General features: G+C 40.0%; 1 protein-coding gene across 4 annotated transcripts in view; it reads left to right on the top strand.

Annotated features, from left to right (window-relative positions):
- KLHL3 (kelch like family member 3) overlaps positions 1-22,253 on the top strand; it is a 110,585-nt gene that overhangs the window by 5,713 nt on the left and 82,619 nt on the right. For 3 of the 4 annotated variants that reach the window (XM_079916661.1, XM_079916664.1, XM_079916660.1), the window contains exon 2: positions 6,315-6,434. The exons of the other annotated variant lie outside the window; for it this stretch is intronic. In XM_079916661.1, coding sequence (XP_079772787.1) covers positions 6,315-6,434 — 120 coding nt within the window. The remainder of the gene's footprint in view (positions 1-6,314; positions 6,435-22,253) is intronic. 4 annotated transcript variants of the gene reach the window in all.

Here is a 22,253-nt window from a genome sequence, read left to right as displayed (position 1 = left end):
TATCCCAAGTCAGTGGACATTGCTATTAAGAGCATAGACCCTGGAGTCAGACCTGGGTTTGGGTGTCAGTTCTCTACTTAGTAGTTATGTGGGACTTTTGGACAAGTTTTATCTCAGTGCCTCGGGAGATAATACCTCATAGGGTTGTTCTGAAGATAAAATGAGATAGTAGAGGTAAAGTAAGCTTTCAGTAAATGTTAACTGTTACTGTTACCCAGGAGCTGTAGCTTACTGATACCTATCTTCTCTGTGTCCATGTGTCCCGTTGCAGGGAATCAGCTGATGCTGTGAACTGAGGTGGCACTGTGAAAGTGCAGGAGAATATGGAGCTCTATAGCAGCCTGTGTGTAGGGGGTGTTTCTTGATGACAGGACTGCACCATCACACCCTGAATCCTGCAGCCTGGGTGTCTTCAAGTGCCAGGTCCTTCATTCATCCAGATGCAGACATCTAAATTTGGTCATTTTGGCCTTGAACTTTAGGATTGAGAAATAAGCTAGATCTGCAGTTTGCCCAGAGCCTGGTAGGTTCTGAAATCCTCTCTTGTCAGTTTCCTTTGCTGCCCAGACTTGGAGTAGTGGAGTCATGCTGATGAACTCATCATGACTGAGGTACAGCAGTCAGAGTGTCACTTTATTAATTTGTGATGAACAGTATTACTGGCACAACGTTCCTGAGAGCCTGCTACCACTTTCTTGCTTCCTGAAGGGGAACCATGGGGGAGGCCAACTTGATCAAGAGGCTCCTCCATTGCGAGCTGGGGACTGAGTTAGGGCATTTGAGTGTTTATAGGTTTCAGGTTCCACAACAGGGATCTGACCTGAGGCTGAACCAAATGATTGTCTGATGATTAAATCGTATCTTTCATAGATAGTGTTGGATGAGCTGGACCAAGGGCTTTCTCAGTGTGATTCTTTTTTTTCAATTTCCCTTTCTAAAGGACATTTTTGTTGAGGGATTTTAATGCATTCGGCATAGTCTTAACTCTGACTCAGAGTTGTGCTGCCCTCTTTAGGTGACTTTGACTCTCTTTATTCTGTCTCATCTATAGCCTGACCATAACGTGCTTGGGCTCTGTGTGTGTGGCCCACGCTGCCTGAACTTTATTTGCATCTCTTGAAGACTTGTAGTGGGGATGCAGTCTTTAACCCTCAGCAGCGTTTCTTAGACTCCCATTTCCTCTCCTCCCCATTCTCTCACACCCTGGACGCTCTGGAGCTCCTCGTTTGGCACATCCCCCAAACACTTCTGCACAATTGGATGCTCAGCGGTTTTTATGTCTCCTGCTTTGCTGACATGCCTTCTACTGTCCTTTCCTTTCCATTTATTGCCTGGATTTTCCTTAGTGATGGAAAGAGCCTGAGAACTGACACAGTAAGCGGCAACCCTTCTTGCTTTCTTCCTTCTACTCTAGTTGAGTCTGGCTTTCTCTTCTCCACCCGCCTCCACATCCTCCTGATACTGTATCACCAATGCAGGGGACTAGACTGGCTAAGGATGCCCCTCCCCTCCCCCCAGTACCTCCTATGGGGAGGAGGGTGGGGGAAGTTGAGAGGGATAAAGCTATAATTACTTTAATGAGGGGATGTGAGGAAAGATGGAATAATTGACCGTTACACCTCATTTACTTATCCATCCATTCAGTTACTCAGTAATCATTTATTGAGCACATGTCATGTGCCAGAGGTTAAGACTATAGAGGGAAATAAGGCACCATCCTGGTTCTCATGGAGCTCAAAATCTAGGGTGGGCAGTGGTGTGCAAGAGCCAGCACTCACCCACTTGCCGGAGCTGTTTGTTAAAATTTAAGAATTTTGTGAGTCAGTTATTAAATACAGCCCTTATTAAAAATTAAATTATGTAACTTACTAATAAATTATATTAAAAACAAGTGTAGTACAGACTCATCAGTTTCTAATTATTTTGCTAATGTCTATGCCCTTTAGATTATGTCTATTATACTTGTGTAGTGGAAGTACTATATGGTGGTATAATGCACATCTCTTCCCAACTCCATGTGTTCAGTGAGATCCCATTGGTGGCTTGAAATCTGCCATGGTGGAGGTATTTACACCAAGGAAATTGGCAAATGTTACAAATCAGGGCTCCCTTCTTTGTAACCAGCTCTTACACATTTACCAGCACACATTCTGTGGGGGAGAGAAGAAGTAAGAGGAGACAGAGAAGTAAGAGGTCACTACAGTATAATACAGAGGGAAGTACAGAGTACTGCGGGAACACGGAAGAGGGGAAGTTAGTCCAGGGTAGTGGAGGATGATAGAGAAGGCCTTCAGCAAGAAGTCTGAAGCACTGGTGGGAATGAGCTAGACATAGGGGACAGTGGGTGGGGATAGGGCAAAAGAGCCTGGTTTATTAAGGCAATTGTGAGTATTTTAGTACCTCAGTAACAAGAAGTCTTCAGGACAATGATGAGATTATGCAGGGCCAGGATGGGTCTCTGAGGCTTATTCTGGATGCAGTGAGGAACCAGTGAGATGTTTCACATAGAACGTGCCATGAGCACAATGACATTCTGTAAAGATCATTCTGGAGTCTGTGAGGAAGTTACTGTAGTAGCCCAGGTGAGAGATCTTGATGGCCTGGACTGAAGTCGTGGTAGCAGTGACCGTGAGAAGGGAATGGGGTGGAGAGATAGTAAAGGACCTAGGACCGATGGGACTTGTGGTTATTTGTGAAGTGAGAGAGAGAGAGGGAGGGAAGAAGATATCGAGGATGATATCCCAGTTTCTTGGATAGGTGAGTGGGTAGTTGGTTATACCTCTGGGATCGAGAATATAGATAGAAGAGTAGGCTTGAGGGAGGGTGGGGAGCATAAGTTGAGTATAAGTTACTGTGAATATCTAAGTAGCGGAGTTGATTCAGACACTGGATATATGGCTCTGGACTTTAGAGGAGAGGGGAGGGTGGGAGAAAAGGCTGTGGGAGGTGGTGTGCCATGAAGAGGGCCTGATGTTTAGAGTTTATGTATAACTTCTATAATTAATAGTTTGTGTGTATTGATTTGTAGTTTAACTCTGAAGACCAGCTCTACTTTCATTTTTTTAAATTGTTGGGTTGGGGGCAGTGGTTGGGGCAGACCATCCCTTCCTGCTGTGCTCTCTACCACTGTGGGGACAGTGAGAGTTCTTCAGATCAGAGTTCATTGATGAGAATGATGTAATGAAGACTTGCTGTGGGCATGGCCCTACGCTGGGAAGGCTAGGCCGTATGAGAGTCCTTGGACACACAGTCCTTGCTCACCAGGAATGTCGAATCTAGCATGAGGGGGCTGGGTGGCTAAATATGTGCTATGAAAAGGTACTCAAACACAGGTCAGTGTCCTATGTGCCAACTGAGTTACAGGCCAGAAATACTGCAGTGGTTTAGGGAAGGCAGAGATCACTTAGGACTGAAGTATTCAAAGGGCTTCATAGAGGAGGCAAAACTTAACTCCCTGGACCATTCTGGAAGTCTGGAAAGTGCAAAGTCCAGCACAACAAGGGAGAGCAAGCTTCCCAGTTACTAGTCACAGTGGAGGTGGTTGTCAGTGCTTCCAAAATGGCTCTGTTTCGTCTACATCTCTTCCATATATGTAAAATAGAACTAATAATTTCTGTCCCCTGGGCTTTTATGAGCTCTAATCTTATTAGTTCTCTGTCAGAAACCTTCAGTTGTTCCTGATCAGTACCAGATTATGTTTTCTCTTCCTGTCTTTTAAGTCTCTCTACAGTTTGAAGACAACATTTGTAATGAATATTTGTGCAGTGTTTTACAGTTTCTAAATTTACTCCAGGAATGCAAGTATAGTGTAGTATTAGAAAATACATGTCATATACGACATTGAAAGATTAAGGGGAAAAATACGTATGATCATCTCATTAGATTCACAAAAACATTTGATAAAATTCAGTTTAACTTTATGATTAAAAAATAAAACACAAGGGAGTTTTCTTAATTTGATAAAGGCCATCTGCAGAAATCCTAAAATTAACACACAGTGAGGAAACACTACAAACATCTTTTTTAAAAGCAGGAAGATGACAGGAATATTCATTAGCACACTTTATGTTCAACATTCTGTGATATATGACTAAAGGTGGCATAACAGGTGAGTGGGAAAAAGAAGTATTCAATAAATGGAACTTACAGGAAAAAATTAGATCCATTATTTAATATAGTGACATAAAAATCAACATCAGATAAAATAAGGGCTTAAATATCAAAAGCAAAAATGTTAAACCTTTGGTATAAAATAGAAATTTATATCTGTCTGGCATGGAGTAGGGAAGGACACTAACTACAAAAGAAATTATACTTGTGGGTTTTTTTTTTTTTTTTGTGGTACGCGGGCCTCTCACTGTTGTGGCCTCTCTCGTTGCGGAGCACAGGCTCTGGACGCGCAGGCCCAGCGGCCACGGCTCACGGGCCCAGCCGCACCGCGGCATGCGGGATCTTCCCGGACCGGGGCATGAACACGTGTCCCCCGCATCGGCAGGTGGACTCTCAACCACTGCGCCACCAGGGAAGCCCAACTTGTGGGATTTTTAATATGAAGTTTTTTATCTTTACTGGGTTCTCCCCTTCCTTGATAACATTCTCTGTTTTGAGATTTTCTTCACCTTTTTAAACACATGATTCTAATCATCTGTCTTGATATTTATCATACTGTGCTTAGCTAACTTCTTTGCACCCTGAATGCAGGCAGTCCCCAAGTTCAGAGGTCTGTAGCTTACATTTTCATGCTGAAGTGAAAGTGGGAAGGAAGCCAGAAGAGGCATCTGTCCTGGTCAGACAAGCTGTGGGTCTGGCATGCTGGTTATATTGGAATGTTCCAGTGGTTACCAATCCCAGTGTGAAATTGAGAGAGACTCTCAGGTCTCCGGAACTTTTTCTTAACCATAGCAACGCCTATCTTGAGCCAGTTTGCAAGACTAGGTGGTAGCATCAATGGAGGCCCACTAGGGGAAGGCAAAGGAAGCTACTCTCAGTGTCTTAGAGTTGGAGTGAACTGTGGGTCCCCAAATCTACACAAGTGGAGAAGGTTCTGTTTTTCTACTAGCAAAGCAGAGCTTAACCTGGTCCAAAGAGACCTAACTGCAATGTCCTGGACTTGACTTGGAGCTGAATAGTTTTACCAGTTTGGGGAGAAGGTCCTTTCCTTGCTCATTTTTTGGATTCTTCTTTCCCACCCCACCATCAAGTTGAGACTTGTTGCTCAGGAGTGATTGGGCATCTGGCTGGCATCCCATAGGAATTTGAGTGTTTTGTCTTTGGTATAGAGGGCTTTGAGATTATGGGTGGCTCTTGCTAGTCACCACCTGCTCATTTAGGCCACATAGCTAGTCTTTATATAACAATTACAATCCCTTGTCTTTCTATGGGATTATGGTTTCGCCGAAGCTTTCACTCTTGTGCCACTGTTCTCCACACTGTAGCCAATGTGATCTTTCTAAAGCACAAATGTGTTCACCTACTTCCTGCTCCACTTCTTTGCTTAAAACTCTGATGGCTTCTCATTGTTTTAGAATGAAATCCAAACTCCTTAGCTTTGTTTATGACACTTAAAAGACTGATCAGTCTTCTAGGCTTTTCTCTTGATACTCTTCTTTAGTTTTACTGAACTTCCAGTGCTTTGAACATACTTGACTCCTTTTCTCTGGGTCTTTGTTCATATTGTTTCCTCTGCTGTTTCCCATCGTCCTTTTTACCTGGCTAATTTCTGCTCTTCCTTAAGACTTCTGTTTTTCCTCAGCTTCTAGTAAGTTTTTCCTTAACCTGCCAGCACTGGGATAGTTGCCTATCCTTTGTGCTTCTGAGAAATGTTTTCCTGGCTTTCTCTGTCACTGAACTCTAAGCTTTGTGAAAGCAAGGTCTGTGATTTCCTTATTGTTGTGTTTCTCTTGAATTTAAATACAGTGCTTGGCACATAGTAAACTCCTTTAAATGTTCGTTGAATGAACCAACATCCCTGTGAAGTGAGTGGTATAGTGCTTAATCTCTCCTCACCCCCTACCCTTTTAGGGATGGAGAGATGGAGGATAAGGACCTCCCACAAAGTTACACCTGTGCTTGATGGAAGAAGCTGAGCTCGGATCTGAGGGGTACATTTTCTGAGGGGTGCATTTTGCACTGGAAGATCCTGAAGAAATTCCTGACCCAGTGATTTCCTTCCCTGCTGGGTCTGTGGTGAAGAGAACAGGCTGACAGAGATGCCCCTGGTGGGTGGGCAAATGCATGGGTTTGTGGCAGTTGGATGAACGAGTTTACCAACATGTGATCCTCTCTTTTGCTTCCCACTCCCTTCCTGTTCACAGCATCAAGCTGAGCTCCCAGCCCCCAATACAGGCTGGGGATGACGAAAAGAACCAGAGGACGATTACTGTCAACCCTGCCCACATGGGGAAGGCGTTCAAGGTTATGAATGAACTGCGGAGGTACTTTTCCTATTTTGCTCGTGCCCTTTTGGAAGGAACTTGCTGGGTGCGCGTCATCAGGGACTGAGAACAGAGGTCAGAACACCACCAGCTAGTGAAGTCTGACTCTTCCTCACCCACACTTGTCACTTGGCTTTCCCTTTCAAACTCTGATAGAGACAGAATGGCTTCCTCAAATTTCTCTCTTTCCTTTGTATTTATTTAACACCTATTGTTTCAGTGCTTAATCACTGGGGAAAAAAATCCATTTTGGTTACAGCAGTTCTGTTCATAAACTTGATTTCCAACTGAACCAGCTGCATGAAGGCCAGTAATAGAATGATTGCAACACCTACACACAATTGCAGATTAAAGATTGTGGATGCCAGGCATTTTATTTGGGCCTCCCTCTCTCATGCTTTGGTCTGAACTTTTGTCTTTGTCAAGACAACCACATGAATGGAAGAATACCTAGCTTCTAAAATGCAGTTTAACTCTATAAAGAGAGAAATGAAATGCAGAAGCACTCATCCTCACTGAGCTAAACAGTGAGCGGTATGCAGGCTATTTGTAAGACCAATGTGCATGTTTGCTGAGCATTTTTGCAAGACAGGCTCAGGGCACTGAACATGTTTTTCTGTACGAAGGCTGTGCATACAATCTCTTCTTTATCAGAGAGCTCAGAAGCTTCCTTTGCCCATGGCATTATTTGTTATCTTTTTTATTGAAATACAATAAATTATTGATTTACAATGTTGTGATAGTTTCAGGTGTACAGCAAAGTGATTCAGTTATATATATATATTCTTTTTCAGATTCTTTTCCATTATAGATTATTACAAGATATTGAATATAGTTCCATGTGCTGTACAGTAAATCTTGTTTATCTATTTTATATATAGTAGTATGTATCTGTTAATCCCAAACTCCTAATTTGTCTCTCCCCCACCCTTTGCCCTTTGGTAGACATAAGTTTGTTTTCTATGTCTGTGAGTCTATTTCTCTTTTGTAAATAAGTTCATGTGGATCATTAGTTTAGAGTCCACATATAAGTGATATCATGTGATATTTATCTTTCTCTGTCTGACTTACTTCACTTAGTATGATAATCTTTAGGTCCATCTATGTTGCTGTAAATGGCATTATTTCATTCTTTTTTATGGTTGAGTAGTATTCCGTTATATATATATTTATATATATATATGTAAAAAATGATGGTGTATATATATATCTACATCATATATATATGGTATATATATACCATATCTTCTTTATCCCTTCATCTGTCAATGGACATTTAGGTTGCTTCCATATCTTGGCTATTGTAAATAGTGCTGCAATGAACATTGGGGTGCGTGTATCTTTTTGAATTAGAGTTTTCATCTTTTCCAGATATATGCCCAGGAATGGGATTGCTGGATCATATGGTAGCTCTATTTTTATTTTTTTAAGGAAATTTCATACTGTTCTCCATAGTGGTTGCACCAATTTACATTCCCACCAACAGTGCAAGAGGGTTCCCTTTTCTCCACACCCTCTCCAGCATTTATTGTTTGTAGATTTTTTGATCATGGCCGTTCTGACTGGTGTGAGGTGATGCCTCATTGTGGTTTTGATTTGCAGTTCTCTAATAATTAGTGATGTTGAGCATCTTTTCATGTTTCTGTTGTGCCCATGCCATTATTTACTGCATATTTCATCCTATTGTGAGTTGTAACTGTTTATATCCTCTTTGTAGTTCATGCGCTCCCTGAGGGCAGGGGCAACTTCTGAATCATTTTAATCTCTAGCACCTTGTACTTCATAGGAGCTTTGAGTTATCCACCAAAGATGCCCAGACATACTGGCTAGGCTCTGGGATGCGTGGGTGAGGGTACAAGGTAAAAAATGATAGTAAGTCGATAAAAATGGTCTTTCTACAGTGCAAATAGGTGTTATGAAGGAAAACTGCATCAGGTGCCTGCCAGGTGGTAGGTATGCAATAATTGTTAGTTTCTTTAAGGATGTCGTGAAAGCAAGCATGTCAAACCACAACTTTGGAGGACACTTCCTAAAGGGGAAGGTGCTTGAGCTAAATTCTGAAGAACAAGTAAGAGTTAGAGAAATGAAAAGTGGTAAGGTTAGGGGGAAGTCTTCCAGCCAGAGAAAATGGCATGAGCAAAAGCACATATAGCTGAAGGTGTGTGTTTTGGGTAGGGGCTTAAACTACTTGTAAACAAAAATTCTATATTCATTTACTCATTTCTCCTTTCTGCAAGGCCTAGTCTTTGGCATTAAAAACCAAGTTAAATTAGATTTGTCTTATGCCCTACTGATCAAAAAATTTTTAATTAATTTATTTTATTTTTGGCTGCGTTGGGTCTTCTTTGCTGTGCACAGGCTTTCTCTAGTTGCGGCAAGTTGCTCTTCGTTGTGGTGCACGGGCTTCTCCTTGCGGTGGCTTCTCTTGTTGTGGAGCACAGGCTCTAGAGCACAGGCTCAGTAGTTGTGGTGCATGAGCTTAGTTGCTGTGTGGCATGTGGGATCTTCCCGGACCAGGGCTCGAACCCATGTCCCCTGCATTGGCAGGCAGATTCTTAACCACTGTGCAACCAGGGAAGCCTTACTGATCAATTTTTATTAGGCTTCCTGCCAGATTTCCTAGAAGCTCCATCCATAGTTGTTTTAGGCAGTGGGCAGTGCTAACGTTCAATCCTAATTCTCTTTTGTCACTAAAGAATTTGTGTTGTGTTCCCTAGACACTGTTGAAGTTCGTTCCTCATTTAGTTCCCTTGAGTATGGCTTGTGTCCTTTGTCTGATTTAAGACTTCAGGTCTCCAAATAAACAACCTAACTTTACACCTCGAGGAATTAGAAAAAGAAGTTCAATCTAAGCTCAAATTTAGCAGAAGGAAAGAAATAATAAAGATTAGATAAAATGAAATAGAGACTAGAAAGACAATAGGAAAAAAATCAATGAAACTAAGAGCTGTTTCTTTGAAAAGATAAACAAAATTGACAAATCTTTAGCTAAACTAACCAAGATAAAAAGAGAGAGGACTCACAATTATAAATGAAAAAGGAGACGTTACAACTGTTATCACAGAAAGACAAATCATTACAAGAGGCCACTATGAAGAATTATATACCAACAAATTGGATAACCTAGAAGAAATGGATAAATTCCTTGAAACGTATAAACTATGAAGACTGGATCAAGAAGTAGAAAATCTGAACAAACCAGTAATGATTAAGGAGATTGAATTGATAATCAAAAATCTTTCAACAAAGAAAAGCATGAACAGATGGTTTCACTGGTGAATTCTACCAAACTTTCAAAGAATAATTAACACTAGTCCTTCTCATACTCTTCCCAAAACTTGAGGAGGAGGGAATAATCCCAGACTCATTACCAGCATTACCCTGATACCAAAGCCAGCTAAGGACACTATAAGAAAAGAAAACTGTAGGCCAATATCCCTGATAAATATTGATGCAAAAATTCTCAACAAAATTCTAGCAAACAGTATATGTATGATCTGGTAAAATATGATCTGATAAAAGAATCATATACCATGATCAAGTGAGATTTATCTCTGGGATGCAAGGGTGGTTCAAGATAATGAAATCAATAAATGTGATACACCACATTCATAGAATGAAGGATAAAAATCATAAGATCCTTTCAATAGATGCAGAAAAGCTGTTTGACAAAATTCAACATCCTTTCATAATAAAAGACTCCCAACAAATTGGGTATAGAAGGATCATACCTCAACATGTTAAAAGCCCTGTATGACAAACCCACAGCTAACATCATAACGGTGAAAGTTTGAAAGCTTTTTCTCTGAGGTCAGGAAAAAGACAAGGGTGCCCACTTTCACTTCTTTTTGAACATAGTACTGGAAGTTCTCGCCAGAGCAGTTAGGCAAGAAAAAGAAATAAAAGGCATCCAAATTAGAAAAGAAGAAGCAAAATCATCTCTGTTTGCAGATAACATGATCCTATGTATAAAAAACCCTAAAACACTCCACCAAAAAGCTGTTAGAACTTAAAAACAAATTTGGTAAAGTTGCAGGATACAAAATCAATATACAAAAGTCAGTTTCATTTCTATACAGTAACAAACTATCTGAAAAAGAAATAAAGCAATCTCATTTACAATAGTGTCAAAGCAATAAAATATTAGGAATAAATTTAACCAAGAAGGTGAAAGATCTGTACACTGAAAACCATAAGATATAGATGAAAGAGATTGAAGAAGAGACACAGATAAATGGAAAGATATCCCATACTCATGGATTGAGAGAATTAATATTTTTAAAATGTCCATACTCCCCAAAGCCATCTGTAGATTCAGTGCAATCCCTATCAAAATTCCAATGGCAGTTTTCACAGAAATAGAAGAAACAATCCTAAAATTTGTATGGAACCACAAAAGAACCTAAACAGCCAAAGCAATCTTGTAAAAGAAGAGCAAAGTTTGGAGACATCACACTCTCTGATTTCAAACTACAATCGGCCCTTGAACAACATGGGTTTGAACTGCAAGGGTCCCCTTACCTGGATTTTTTTCATTAACTGCTATTGTACTACACTATCTGTGGTTGGTTGAATCCTGGATGTGGAATTGTGGATATGGAAAAGTTATATGTGGATTTTCGACTGCATGGGGAAGGAGGAGTTTGCTCCCCTAACCCCCATGTTGTTCAAGGGTCAACTGTATATGACAAAACTATGGTAATCAGAACAGTATGGTATAGACATGTAGACCAGTGGAACAGAATTGAGAGCCCAGAAATAAACCCACATGTATATGGTCAACTACTATTTGACAGAGGAGCCAAGAATACTTAATGGGGAAAGGATAGTCTTTCATCCAATGGTGTTAGGTTTACTGGACATCCACATGTGAAAGAATGACATTGGACTCCTGTCTTACACCACTCACAAAAATTAACTCAAAATGGATTAAAGACCTAAATGTTAAGACCTGAAACCATAAAACTCCTGGAAGAAAACAGGGGAAAAAAATAAACAAGTGGGACTTCATCAAACTGAAAAGCTCCTTCACAGCAAAGGAAATCATCAACAAAATGAAAAGGCAACCTATGAAAGGGAGAAAATACTGGCAAACCATAAATCTTATGAAGGGTTAATATCCAAAAGATACAAGGAATGCTTAGAACTCAGTAGAAAAAAATGATTAAAAATGGGCAAAGGACCTCAATAAACATTTTTGCAAAGAAGATACCCAAATGGCCAACAGGTGCATGGAAAGGGGATCAACATCACTAATCCTCAGGGAAATTCAGATCAAAATCACAATAAGGTATCACCTCACACCTGTTAGAATGGCTATTATCAAACAAACAAACAAAAACAGACAAATAAAAAACACACAAGAGGGCTTCCCTGGTGGCGCAGTGGTTGAGAGTCTGCCTGCCAATGCAGGGGACGTGGGTTCGTGCCCCGGTCCAGGAAGATCCCACATGCCACAGAGGGGCTAGGCCCGTGAGCCATGGCCGCTGAGCCTGCACGTCCGGAGCCTGTGCTCCGCAACAGGAGAGCCCACAACAGTGAGAGGCCCACGTACCGCAAAACAAAACAAAACAAAACAAACACACAAGAGATAACAAGTGCTTGTGAGGCTGTGGAGAAAAGGGAACACTTGTGTGCTATTGGTAGGAATGTAAATTGGTACAGCCACTATGGAAAACAATATGGAGATTCCTCAAAAAATTAAAAATTGATCTGTGGGCTTCCCTGGTGGCACAGTGGTTAAGAATCTGCCTGCTACTGCAGGGGACATGGGTTCGAGCCCTGGTCTGGGAAGATCCCACATGCCGCGGAGCAACTGAGCCCATGTACCACAACTACTGAGCCTGTGCTCTAGAGCCTGTGAGCCACAACTACTGAAGCCTGTGCGCCACAACTACTGAAGCCCGTGCGCCTAGAGCCCATGCTCTGCAACAAGAGAAGCCACCTCAGTGAGAAGCCTGCACCCCACAACAAAGAGTAGCCCCCGCTCTCAGCAACTAGAGAAAATCCGCATGCAGCAGTGAAGATACAATGCAGCCAAAAATTAAATAAACGAATTAAAAAAAATTGATCTGCTATACAATGTAGCAGTCACACGTCTGGGCATATATCTGAAGGAAATGAAATCACCATCTCGAAGAGATATTTGCACTCCCATGTTCATTGCAGCATTATTCACAGTAGCCAAGACATGAACACAACCTAACTGTTGGTCAGTGGATGAATGGCTAAAGAAGATGTGGTATATATACACACTGGAATATTATTCAGCCATAAAAAGAGGAAATCCTGTCATTTGCAACAACATGGATGAACCTCGAGGGCATTGTATTCAGTGAAGTAAGTCAGACAGAGAAAGACAAAGACTGTATGATCCCATTTATATGTGAAATCTAAAAAAGCCGAACTCACAGAAAGAGAATAGGTTAGTGGTTGTCAGGGACTGGGGGTTGTGGGAAATGGGAGATGTTGGTCAGAGGGTACAAACCTCCAGTTTTAAGAGGAATAAGTTCTGGGGATCTAATGTACGATGTGGTGACTATAGTTAGCAGTACTGTATTGCATACTTGAAAGTTGCTAAGAGAGTAGATCTTAAATGTTCTCACCACAAAAAATAAATGGTAACTATGTGAGATGATAGATGTATTACCTTACTGTGGTAATTATTTCACAATATATGTCAAATCATCACATTATACGCTTTAAACTTACACAATGTTATATGTCAATTATAGCTCAATAAAACTGGGGGGAAAAGACTGCCTGCTTTAGCCAACTGTAGTAACTGCTTAAAGGTAGAGCTCAGGAAATAGACATGCACACAGAATTCCCCGAACCCTCACTTTATATTATTAGCATTTTTTCTTTTTCTTAAATACCTAAAAAAAATCCTGTTATGTCTGTTCCTTCTTTTGCAAGTTACCACATTTTTGCATCTTTCCTCAAAAGCATCAACTTGGATTTAACCTCCTCCAACAGTCCTGCTGCTTCTCTTTTGTATAAGTCAGCGTTTGCCAAGGCTGTTCTGAGGAACATTTCCTCAAGATGCTCTGTGGGGAAAAAAGAGATCTGTAACAAAATGAGTTTCAAAAATGTTATATAAAACTGCTATACCCACCCCCTGAGATTCATAATATATATACGCATATTAAAATCTCTAAGAAGTCGTACAATAAACTTGTCTAACTGAGGGTTTCCCACATGGTTTTGAATTCTCTTTGGTTGTTGTTGTTATGGATAGACCGAGTGTTCTGTGAAACTTATTTTGGAAAACACTGGTCCTTTGCTGAAATTTAAGTGAATCATCTTTGTATGAGTCAGGGTTTTTCAGAGAAACAGAACCAATAATATATCTATTTATATATCTATTATTATTATATTATTTATATATATTATTGCTTCTGTTTCTCTGGAAAACCAGATATATAGACACAGATATGTAAGAGGAGATTTATTATAGGAGTTTAACTCACATGATTGTGGAGGACGAGAATTGCCACAATCTGCTGTCTACAAGCTGGAGAACCAGGAGAGCCAGTGGTATAATTCAGTCCAAATCTGAAGGCCTGAGAAACAAGAGCCAGTGGAGTATGTCTTGCAGTCCAAAGGCCCAAGAACCAAGAGCTTCGATGTCTGAGGGCAGGAGAAGATGGCCAGTATAGCTCAAGAAGAGAAAGAGAGAATTCACCCTTCCTCCACCTTTTTCAAGCCCTCTGTGGATTGGATGATGCCCACCTACATTGGTGCAAGAGATCTTCTTTTCTCAGTCTACCAGTTCAAAGGCTAATCTCCTCTAGAGAAACCTTTGCAGACACACCCACAAATAATATTTTATCAGCTATCTGGGCATCACTTAGCCTGGTTAAGTTGACATATAATATTAACCATCACAGTCTTGTTCTTCCTTTTGATTTTTTCAAATTGATTTTGATTTTTTCAAATGGACCACAATCTGTTTATGTTTTGGTTGGGAAAATTTTAGTTCAGGTTTAGACATGGATTTCCCTTTCATTTTTAAATTAAAACCTTTAAATTTTTCTTTAAAAATTTGTAAATTTTGTAAATTTTTTGTAAAAAGAATATATTATAGAACATTTAGAAAATACAGGTGAGCAAAAAGTCACAGTGCTAACCATTGTTAACCCTTAGGAGATCTTTTTTTTCTTTAATATGTATGTCTCAACCAGATTTTTTTTCCTATGGGTGATTTTTATTTTATTTATTTAAAAAATATTTTAATTTTATTGGAGTGCAGTTGATTGACAATGTTGTGTTAGTTTCATGTGTACAGCGAAGTGATTCAGTTATACATATACATATATTCATTCTTTTTAGATTCTTTTCTCATATAGGTTATCACAGAATATTAGGTAGAGTGCCCTGTGCTATACAGTAGGTCCTTGTTTATCTGTCTTATATATAGTAGTATATGTGTTCAACCAGATTTTTATTCTTAACATTATGTTGAACAAATTTTTTGTGTTACTGTTCTACAACTTCATTTTAAGTGGATGCATGATATTCTATTTTTGTTTTTTTTAAAACACTTCCCTGTTGTTGGGTGTCTAGGTTTTCCAATCCCTCAAATAAATAATACCTGCAGTGGTTATGTGTGGAGCAGGATAGCACAGTGGTCACAAGCACAGACTCTGGAGCCAGGCAGCCTGGTTTCAAATCTTGGCTCCAGTGCTGACTAGCTGTGAACCTGGGCAAGTTCTTTAATATCCCCAACCTCACTTTTGTCAACCATAAAATGGGGCTAATAATAGTTCCAGTCTTGCTGGCTTGTTAAGAGGATTAATAAGTTAAGTGCTTAGAACAGTGACAGCACATATATTACTGTTGTTAAGTACTTGTGCATATTTACAATTATTTCTATAGAATTAATTCCTAGAAGTAGAATTGCTAATTTAAACAGCATGTTGCATAATAATAATAATAGCTATTCCTTAGATATTTTATGAGTCCTTGCAACATAGTGAACATTCTGTGTCAGCTGTTATTATGATGGCGATTTTTTAAAAAAGATATCTTTATTTATTTATTTAATTTATTTTTGGCTGCGTCAGATCTTAGTTGCGGCACGCGGGATCTTTTGTTGCGGTTGTGGTGTGTGGGCTTCCCTCTAGTTGTGGTGTGCAGGTTTTCTCTTCTCTAGTTGTGGCACGCAGGCTCCAGGATGCCTGGGCTCTGTAGTCTGTGGAACGGTGGCTCTAATTGAGGCGCGCGAGCTCAGTAGTTCTGACACGCAGGCCTAGTTGCCCTGCGGCATGTGGGATCCTAGTTCCCCGACCGGGGATCGACCCTGTGTCCCCTGCATAGCAAGGCGGATTCTTTACCACTGGACCACCAGGGAAGTCCCCTGATGGCAATTTTTTGCTTCAGGCCTATGGCAGTAGGTGAGACAAAGTCTTGCCCTCAATCTTGCTTGCATTCTAGTGGTGTTCAAAGACTATATCAAATTCTAAGGTATTTAAATGGCTAACTTAAAAAACTAGCGTGGAATGGGGGAGGCAGGGAGAGAAAGGGGGCCTGAATAGACACTTTATTGATTTGGGTGAGTTTAATGGGAACTGGAGAGAGGCATACTTTGTTTTGATGAAGGCCGGGGTGAAGCACCTTGCCATTCAGGGGTCAGGCTAATGAAATGTTACCTGATATTCCAGGGACCTAGGGTTATTTCTTGCATTATTTTCACATTCCCCTCCCTCAATTTTAAGCTATTTTAGTTCAAGCACACATGTTCTTTGCAATTTATGAATCACACAATTCACATGTTTCCTGTTCTTTATACTTGCATTGTAGAAAATGGGCTGCTGACATGGTAACCAACCAGCTTTCCTCCTCCTTTTGCACTTCCTCGCTCTGCTCTGGTCAGACCAACAGCTGCTTCTGGGCAGCAGAGCCCTAATGGCTCTTTGTCTCCTGACTTACCAGCCAACCAGCAAGTGGGCACGTGGTCCTTGTTGGAATAGCACCCCCTCACCAGGCCTGAAAAGGAGCGACAATCTTCTATCTTATCTTTACAGTTTGAATCTCTCATTTCTCCATTGCAAAAAGTTCTCTGCTTCATCTTTTTTTTAGATTGTTTTCCAGTATGGCTTTATTACTAGTAACGAGCCATTTTAGCACACTGCTTTTTGTTTTTCTTTTCTTTTGAAGTGTATCATTTTTTTTTAGCCTTTAAAATTTTTATTCCTTCTTGCTTTTAGTATAACTTTTTAAAATTGAAGCATAGTTGATTTACAATATTGTGTTAGCTTCAAGTGTACAGCATACTGATTCATTTTTTTTTCAGATTATATTCCATTATAGGTTACTACAGGATATTGAGTATAATTTCCTGTGCTGTACAGTAAATCTTTGTTGCTTATCTCTTTTATGTATAGTAGTTTATATCTTTTAATACCATACTCCTGATTTGCCCCTCCCCTTTGGTAACCATAAATTTGTTTTCTATGTCTGTGAGTCTGTTTCTGTTTTGTATATACATTCATTTGTATTATTTTTTAGATTTCATATGTAAGTGATATAGTATTTGTCTCTCTCTGTCTGACTTATTTCACTAAGCATAGTATTCTCTAGGTCCATCCGTGTTGCTGCAAATGGAGATTTTTCATTCTTTTTTATTGCTGGGCAGTATTCCATTGTGTGTGTGTGTGTGTGTGTGTGTGTGTGTGTGTGTGTGTATCACATCTTCTTAAGCCAATCATCTGGACACTTGGGTTGCTTCCATGTCTTGGCTATTGTGAATACTGCTGCTATTAACATTGGGGTGCATATATCTTTTCGATTTAGAATTTTCATTTTTTGCAGATGTATATGCTGTTTTTCTTTTTTTGGTAACAGCTTCATCAAGATATAATTCATATACCATACAATTCACCCATTTAAAGTGTACAATTTAATGGCTTTTATTATATTCACAGAATTGGGCAACCATCAATCAATTTTAGAATATTTTCATCCCCTGTATACTTTAGCAGTAATCCCCCTGTTATCCCTATTCACTCACCTCCCAGTACTAGACAACCTCTAATCTTTCTGTCTTTATGATTTGCCTATTTTGGAATCATATAATGTGTCTTTTGTGACTAACAGTTTTTACTTAGCATAATGTTTTCAAGGTTCATTCATGCTGTAGCATGTCTCAGTATTTCATTCCTTTTTATTCCTGAATAATATTTCATTGATGGATATACAGATTTGAGGCCATTTGGCTATTATGAATAATGCTGCTGTGAACATTCAGGTACAAGTTTTTGTGTGGATGTATGTTTTATTCCTCTTGGGAGTGGGATTCCTGGGTCAAATAATAACTCTGTGTTTAACCTTTTGAGGAACCGTCAGACTGTTTTCCACAGCAGCTGTACCACTTTACATTTCTATCAGCAGTGTATGAAGCTCCCAATTTCTCCATATCCTCATCAACACTTGTTATTTTCTGTGTTTTTGATTATAACCATCCTAGTATGTGTGAGGAGTTATCTCATTGTGGTTTTGATTTACGTTTCTCTGATGACTAATGATGTTGAGCACCTTTTCATGTGATCATTGGCCATTTCTGTATCTTATTTGGAGAATGTCTATTAAGATACTTTGCCTATTTTAAATTGGGTTATATGTCTACTTATTATTGAGTTGTAAAGTTTTTATGTATTCTAGATACAAGCTTCTTATCAGACATATGATTTACAAAGTTCTTCTTTCATTATGTAGGTTTTCTTCTCATTTTCCTGATGTCCTGAAGCACAAAAGTTGTAAACTTTGATGTCTAATGTATCTTTTTTTTTTGTTTGTGCTTTTGGTGTCCTATCTAACAAACCACTGCCTAATCCAAAGTCATGAAGATTTACCCCAATGTCTCTTCTAAGAGTTTTATAGTTTTAGCTCTTACATTTAGGTCTTTGATCCATTTTGAGTTAATTTTTGTGTATGGTGTGAGGTAGGGGTCCAACTTCATTCTTTTGCATGTGGATATCCAGTTATCCTAGCAGCATTTGTTGAAAAGATTATTCTCTCCCTGTTGAATGGTCTTAGCATCCTTTTCAGAAATCAATTAACTGTGAATGTGAGGGTTTATTTTAAACTCTCAATTCTATTCTGTTGATCTATGTATCTATCCTTGTGCTGTTACTACACTGTCTTTAGCTTTGTAGTGTTTTGAAATTGGGAAACCTGAGTTCTTCAACTCTGTTCTTTTTCAAGATTGTTTTGGCCATTCTAGGTCCCTTGCATTTACATTTGAATTTTAGGCTCAGCTTGTCACTTTCTGCAAAGAAGCCAGCTGGGAGTTTGATAGAAATTGTATTGAATCTGTAGAACATTTTGGGGGAGAATTGCCATCTTAACAGTATTAATCTTCCAATTCATGAACACTGGAGGTCTTTCCACTTATTTAAGTCTTTAATTTACTTCAACTGTGTTTTATAGTTTTAGGGTGTAGGTTTTGAATTTTTTTGTTAAATTTATTCCTAAAGTACTTTATTCTTTTTGATGCTATTATAAATGGGATTTTAAAAATATCATTTTTGGATTGTTCACCGCAAGTGTACAGAAACACAGTTGATTTTTTGTATATTGATCTTGTATTCTGCAACCTCCTTATACTCATTTATTTATTTTAGTAGTTTTTTAGTGGATTCCTTGGGATTTTATATGTGCAAGATCATGTCATTTGTGAATAGAGATAGTTTTATTTCTTTCTTTCCAATTTGGATGCCCTTTATTTCATTTCCTTGCCTAATTGCCCTGGCTAGCCACCCTAATGTTATCTTACTTATCAGCAGTATTTGGTACAATTGATCATTCCTTCCTTTTTGTAGCCCTGTCTTTACTTGGCTTCTTGGACATCACACCCTTTTGGTTTTCCTCCTATCCCACTGGCTGTTTTCTCATCTCTTTTGTTGGTTCTTCCCCTTTCCCCCAACTTCTTAACTATTTCCCACCTCTGAACTCCAGACCCTGGTATCCACTTGCCTACTTGACAGCCCCACTTAGATGTCCAAAAGGCAGCTCAAATTTACCATGTCCAAAACTTACTCTAATCTTGATTGAAGTATTTTGTGGAAAAAAGGAAGAAAAGAGATAAATATTTACTGAATGTTTACTATTAGTGCTATTCATTATCTTGTTTACAACACATGTCAGTTCTATGATACTCAAGGGACATGAACCCTGGTCAGTTTGATTCCAGGGCCTGAGCTCCTTCCTAACAGCTCTACTCTATTTCCTACAAATCACAGTGTGTATAGCCCTACTTTTCTCTCCTCAAGACTGTCCTTTGGAGTAGTGTCTGATACTTCAGAAAAAAGGATCTCACAGGATCTCTGGTAATTGGAATTAGAAGTGCTTGTGAGCCATGCAGTGCTTGTAGAGCTGCCTCTTCCCTTTTCCCTGCATAGTGGAGACTGAGATGTCTCCAGTGTGTAGACAGGCTTTCCCACCACCTGGGAAAGCCTACCCTGACTTTGTGGCAAGTTTTTCTTGGTCACTCTCCCAGGTTAGAGTTTCTCTGGCCTTGAGATACACTTCCCACCTATCAGAGCTGCTCTCATTTATTTGCTTGACTGGATTCTCCATCTTTACTCCTCATTCCTTCTGGTCTCTTTCCCATTTGTTCAAGAATTATCAGCTCTTCTGGGTTTGTGTAAGATATCCTACTTTGACATTTGCTTGCCCATCACCTGGCACTGAAAATTTACTCAGCATTTCTGACCCATCTGTGTCAACACTTTCCTTATTAAAATACTGGTTACCAAAAAAAATTACTTGTACTTTTAAATAGCAGTGATAACTCTGTTTTCTCCCCAGAATCTTTAATAGAAATGAAAATGTCCAAGCGGAGTCTATACTGTTGGGAATACATTTTTACAATATATTTTAATCATATTTAAACAAGCCTATTCTCAAGTGGCATCTGCAATCTCATTTGGTCCCCACGGTATATGTCCCAAGGCAGCTAAGAAAGATGAGAAAACTGATGGGGTCAATTTGTCCATGTTCTTGTAGCCTGTTGGGGCAGAGCCAGTTCTGTTCCCAGTTGAGCTGATTTATTCTGATAAAGTTCGTGTGTAAGGTGTGCTGTTCACTGCAGCATGAGGTCCCACCCCCAGGTTTTGCCTTTTGGTGCTCAGGGGTCTCACCCTTCCCAGAAGCCCCCTCACTGGTACCTTATTCTATATGCTGAACCTTTCCTGGTCACCTTTCCCCATTGGAGATAACCTAGCTACTGTTTTTTCCCATTCTAAGTGTCAACCAATCATGAGGCATTATGGTACTGTACCTGGAGTCAGAACTAGATTCAAGACTAAGGCTTCTGTGGCTTTGGGCCACCTCTCTGAGCTTCATACATAGGGTGATCTCTAAGGGCATTTGTGGTTCTAGCCTTCCCAGGCTGTATGACTCTATTTCTCTGAAAAGTGAACCTGGACTAATGTCTGAATAGTTGGCAATGGTTTAATATGCTATACCAGGGAGAGCAAATATGTAGCTTCTCTTCCATCTATTAACCATGACATACTCATTATATTTATCTCATCACTGTCACGTGGAACCCAGTCATGACCTCAGACTTCTCAATCCAGTATAGTGTGCTAAGTAACCACTACCAGTGGATCACAGTTGAAATGTGTTTATCCTCCCTGTCTTCCCTCCCTCTTCTAGTGCTTCAATCTAAAGCAAGGACTAGTGGTGACCACGATACTATAGAAGTTAAGAGCATGGGTTCTTGGGTTCAGCTGCTTATATTCAAATCCTGAATCCACTGCTCCCTTTCTGTATGACCTTGGGAAAGTTACTTCTCTGGGCCTCAGTTTCCTTTTTTAGTAATATGGGGCATAACAGTAGTCATACTTCATAGGGTTGTAGAGAGGGTTAAATGCAATAATATGTATTAAAAAGAAGTGCTTAGAACAGTGCCTGGCACATGTAACTCATAAAATGTTGACTATTGTATTGATAATAGCCAGGATAAGAACTTGAAAGGCTGGTAGAGGAAAAATTCTTGGATTGATAGGGCTTGTCGTACCCTTTCAGTCTTCAAAGTAGTCAAATATTCATTCTGTTTCTGAGTGTGGATTGATCCTATTTAAAATTTCATTCCTTTATTAATTTATTTAGTGAAAGTTTGGGGCCTACTGTGTGCTATGCATGCAACCGGGTGTCTAGGATATAACAGTAAACAAGTCCTTTTTAAAGTTCATAGTGTATGGGGGTGACAAACAAGTAAAAATGTAGTTACAGTTTTCTTAATAATTGCAGTAATTGGAGTTTGCCCAGGGTCTTTAGGGAGCACTGTGTGTACCGGCGGAGTCTTTTTTTTTTTTTTTTGTGGTAAGCGGGCCTCTCACTGTTGTGGCCTCTTCTGTCGCGGAGCACAGACTCCGGACGCGCAGGCTCAGCTGCCATGGCTCACGGGCCTAGCCGCTCCGTGGCACGTGGGATCCTCCCGGACCGGGGCACGAACCCATGTCCCCTGCATTGGCAGGCAGACTGCGCCACCAGGGAAGCCCCGGCGGAGTCTTTTTGATGTTAGTGTTAAACCTGGGTGGGAAGAAACATACTTGAGTCCTCCAGATCTGGCTGGCCTCTTACCAGTGTTTCACAGGCAGTGGACTCCTTGGGGAAGAGTTAATACCTGTTCTAGCTGGTGGCACACCTCAGTGGCATGCTCATGCTCCTTGGCATTCATTCAGTTACTCAGCTAACAGCCCAAAGCTTTTCCCACTGCTCCTTGAACTGCTGTCCCCCTTTCTCAGTCATAGCCTGTGGAGTTGCGGAGCAGAGATGTGAAGACAAATGAAGGAGCCCTGAATTTGC

This window comes from Stenella coeruleoalba (assembly GCF_951394435.1).
Source record: "Stenella coeruleoalba genome assembly, chromosome: 3".
Taxonomy (NCBI): Eukaryota; Metazoa; Chordata; class Mammalia; order Artiodactyla; family Delphinidae; genus Stenella; species Stenella coeruleoalba.
This window is presented reverse-complemented; position numbering and strand designations above follow the sequence as displayed.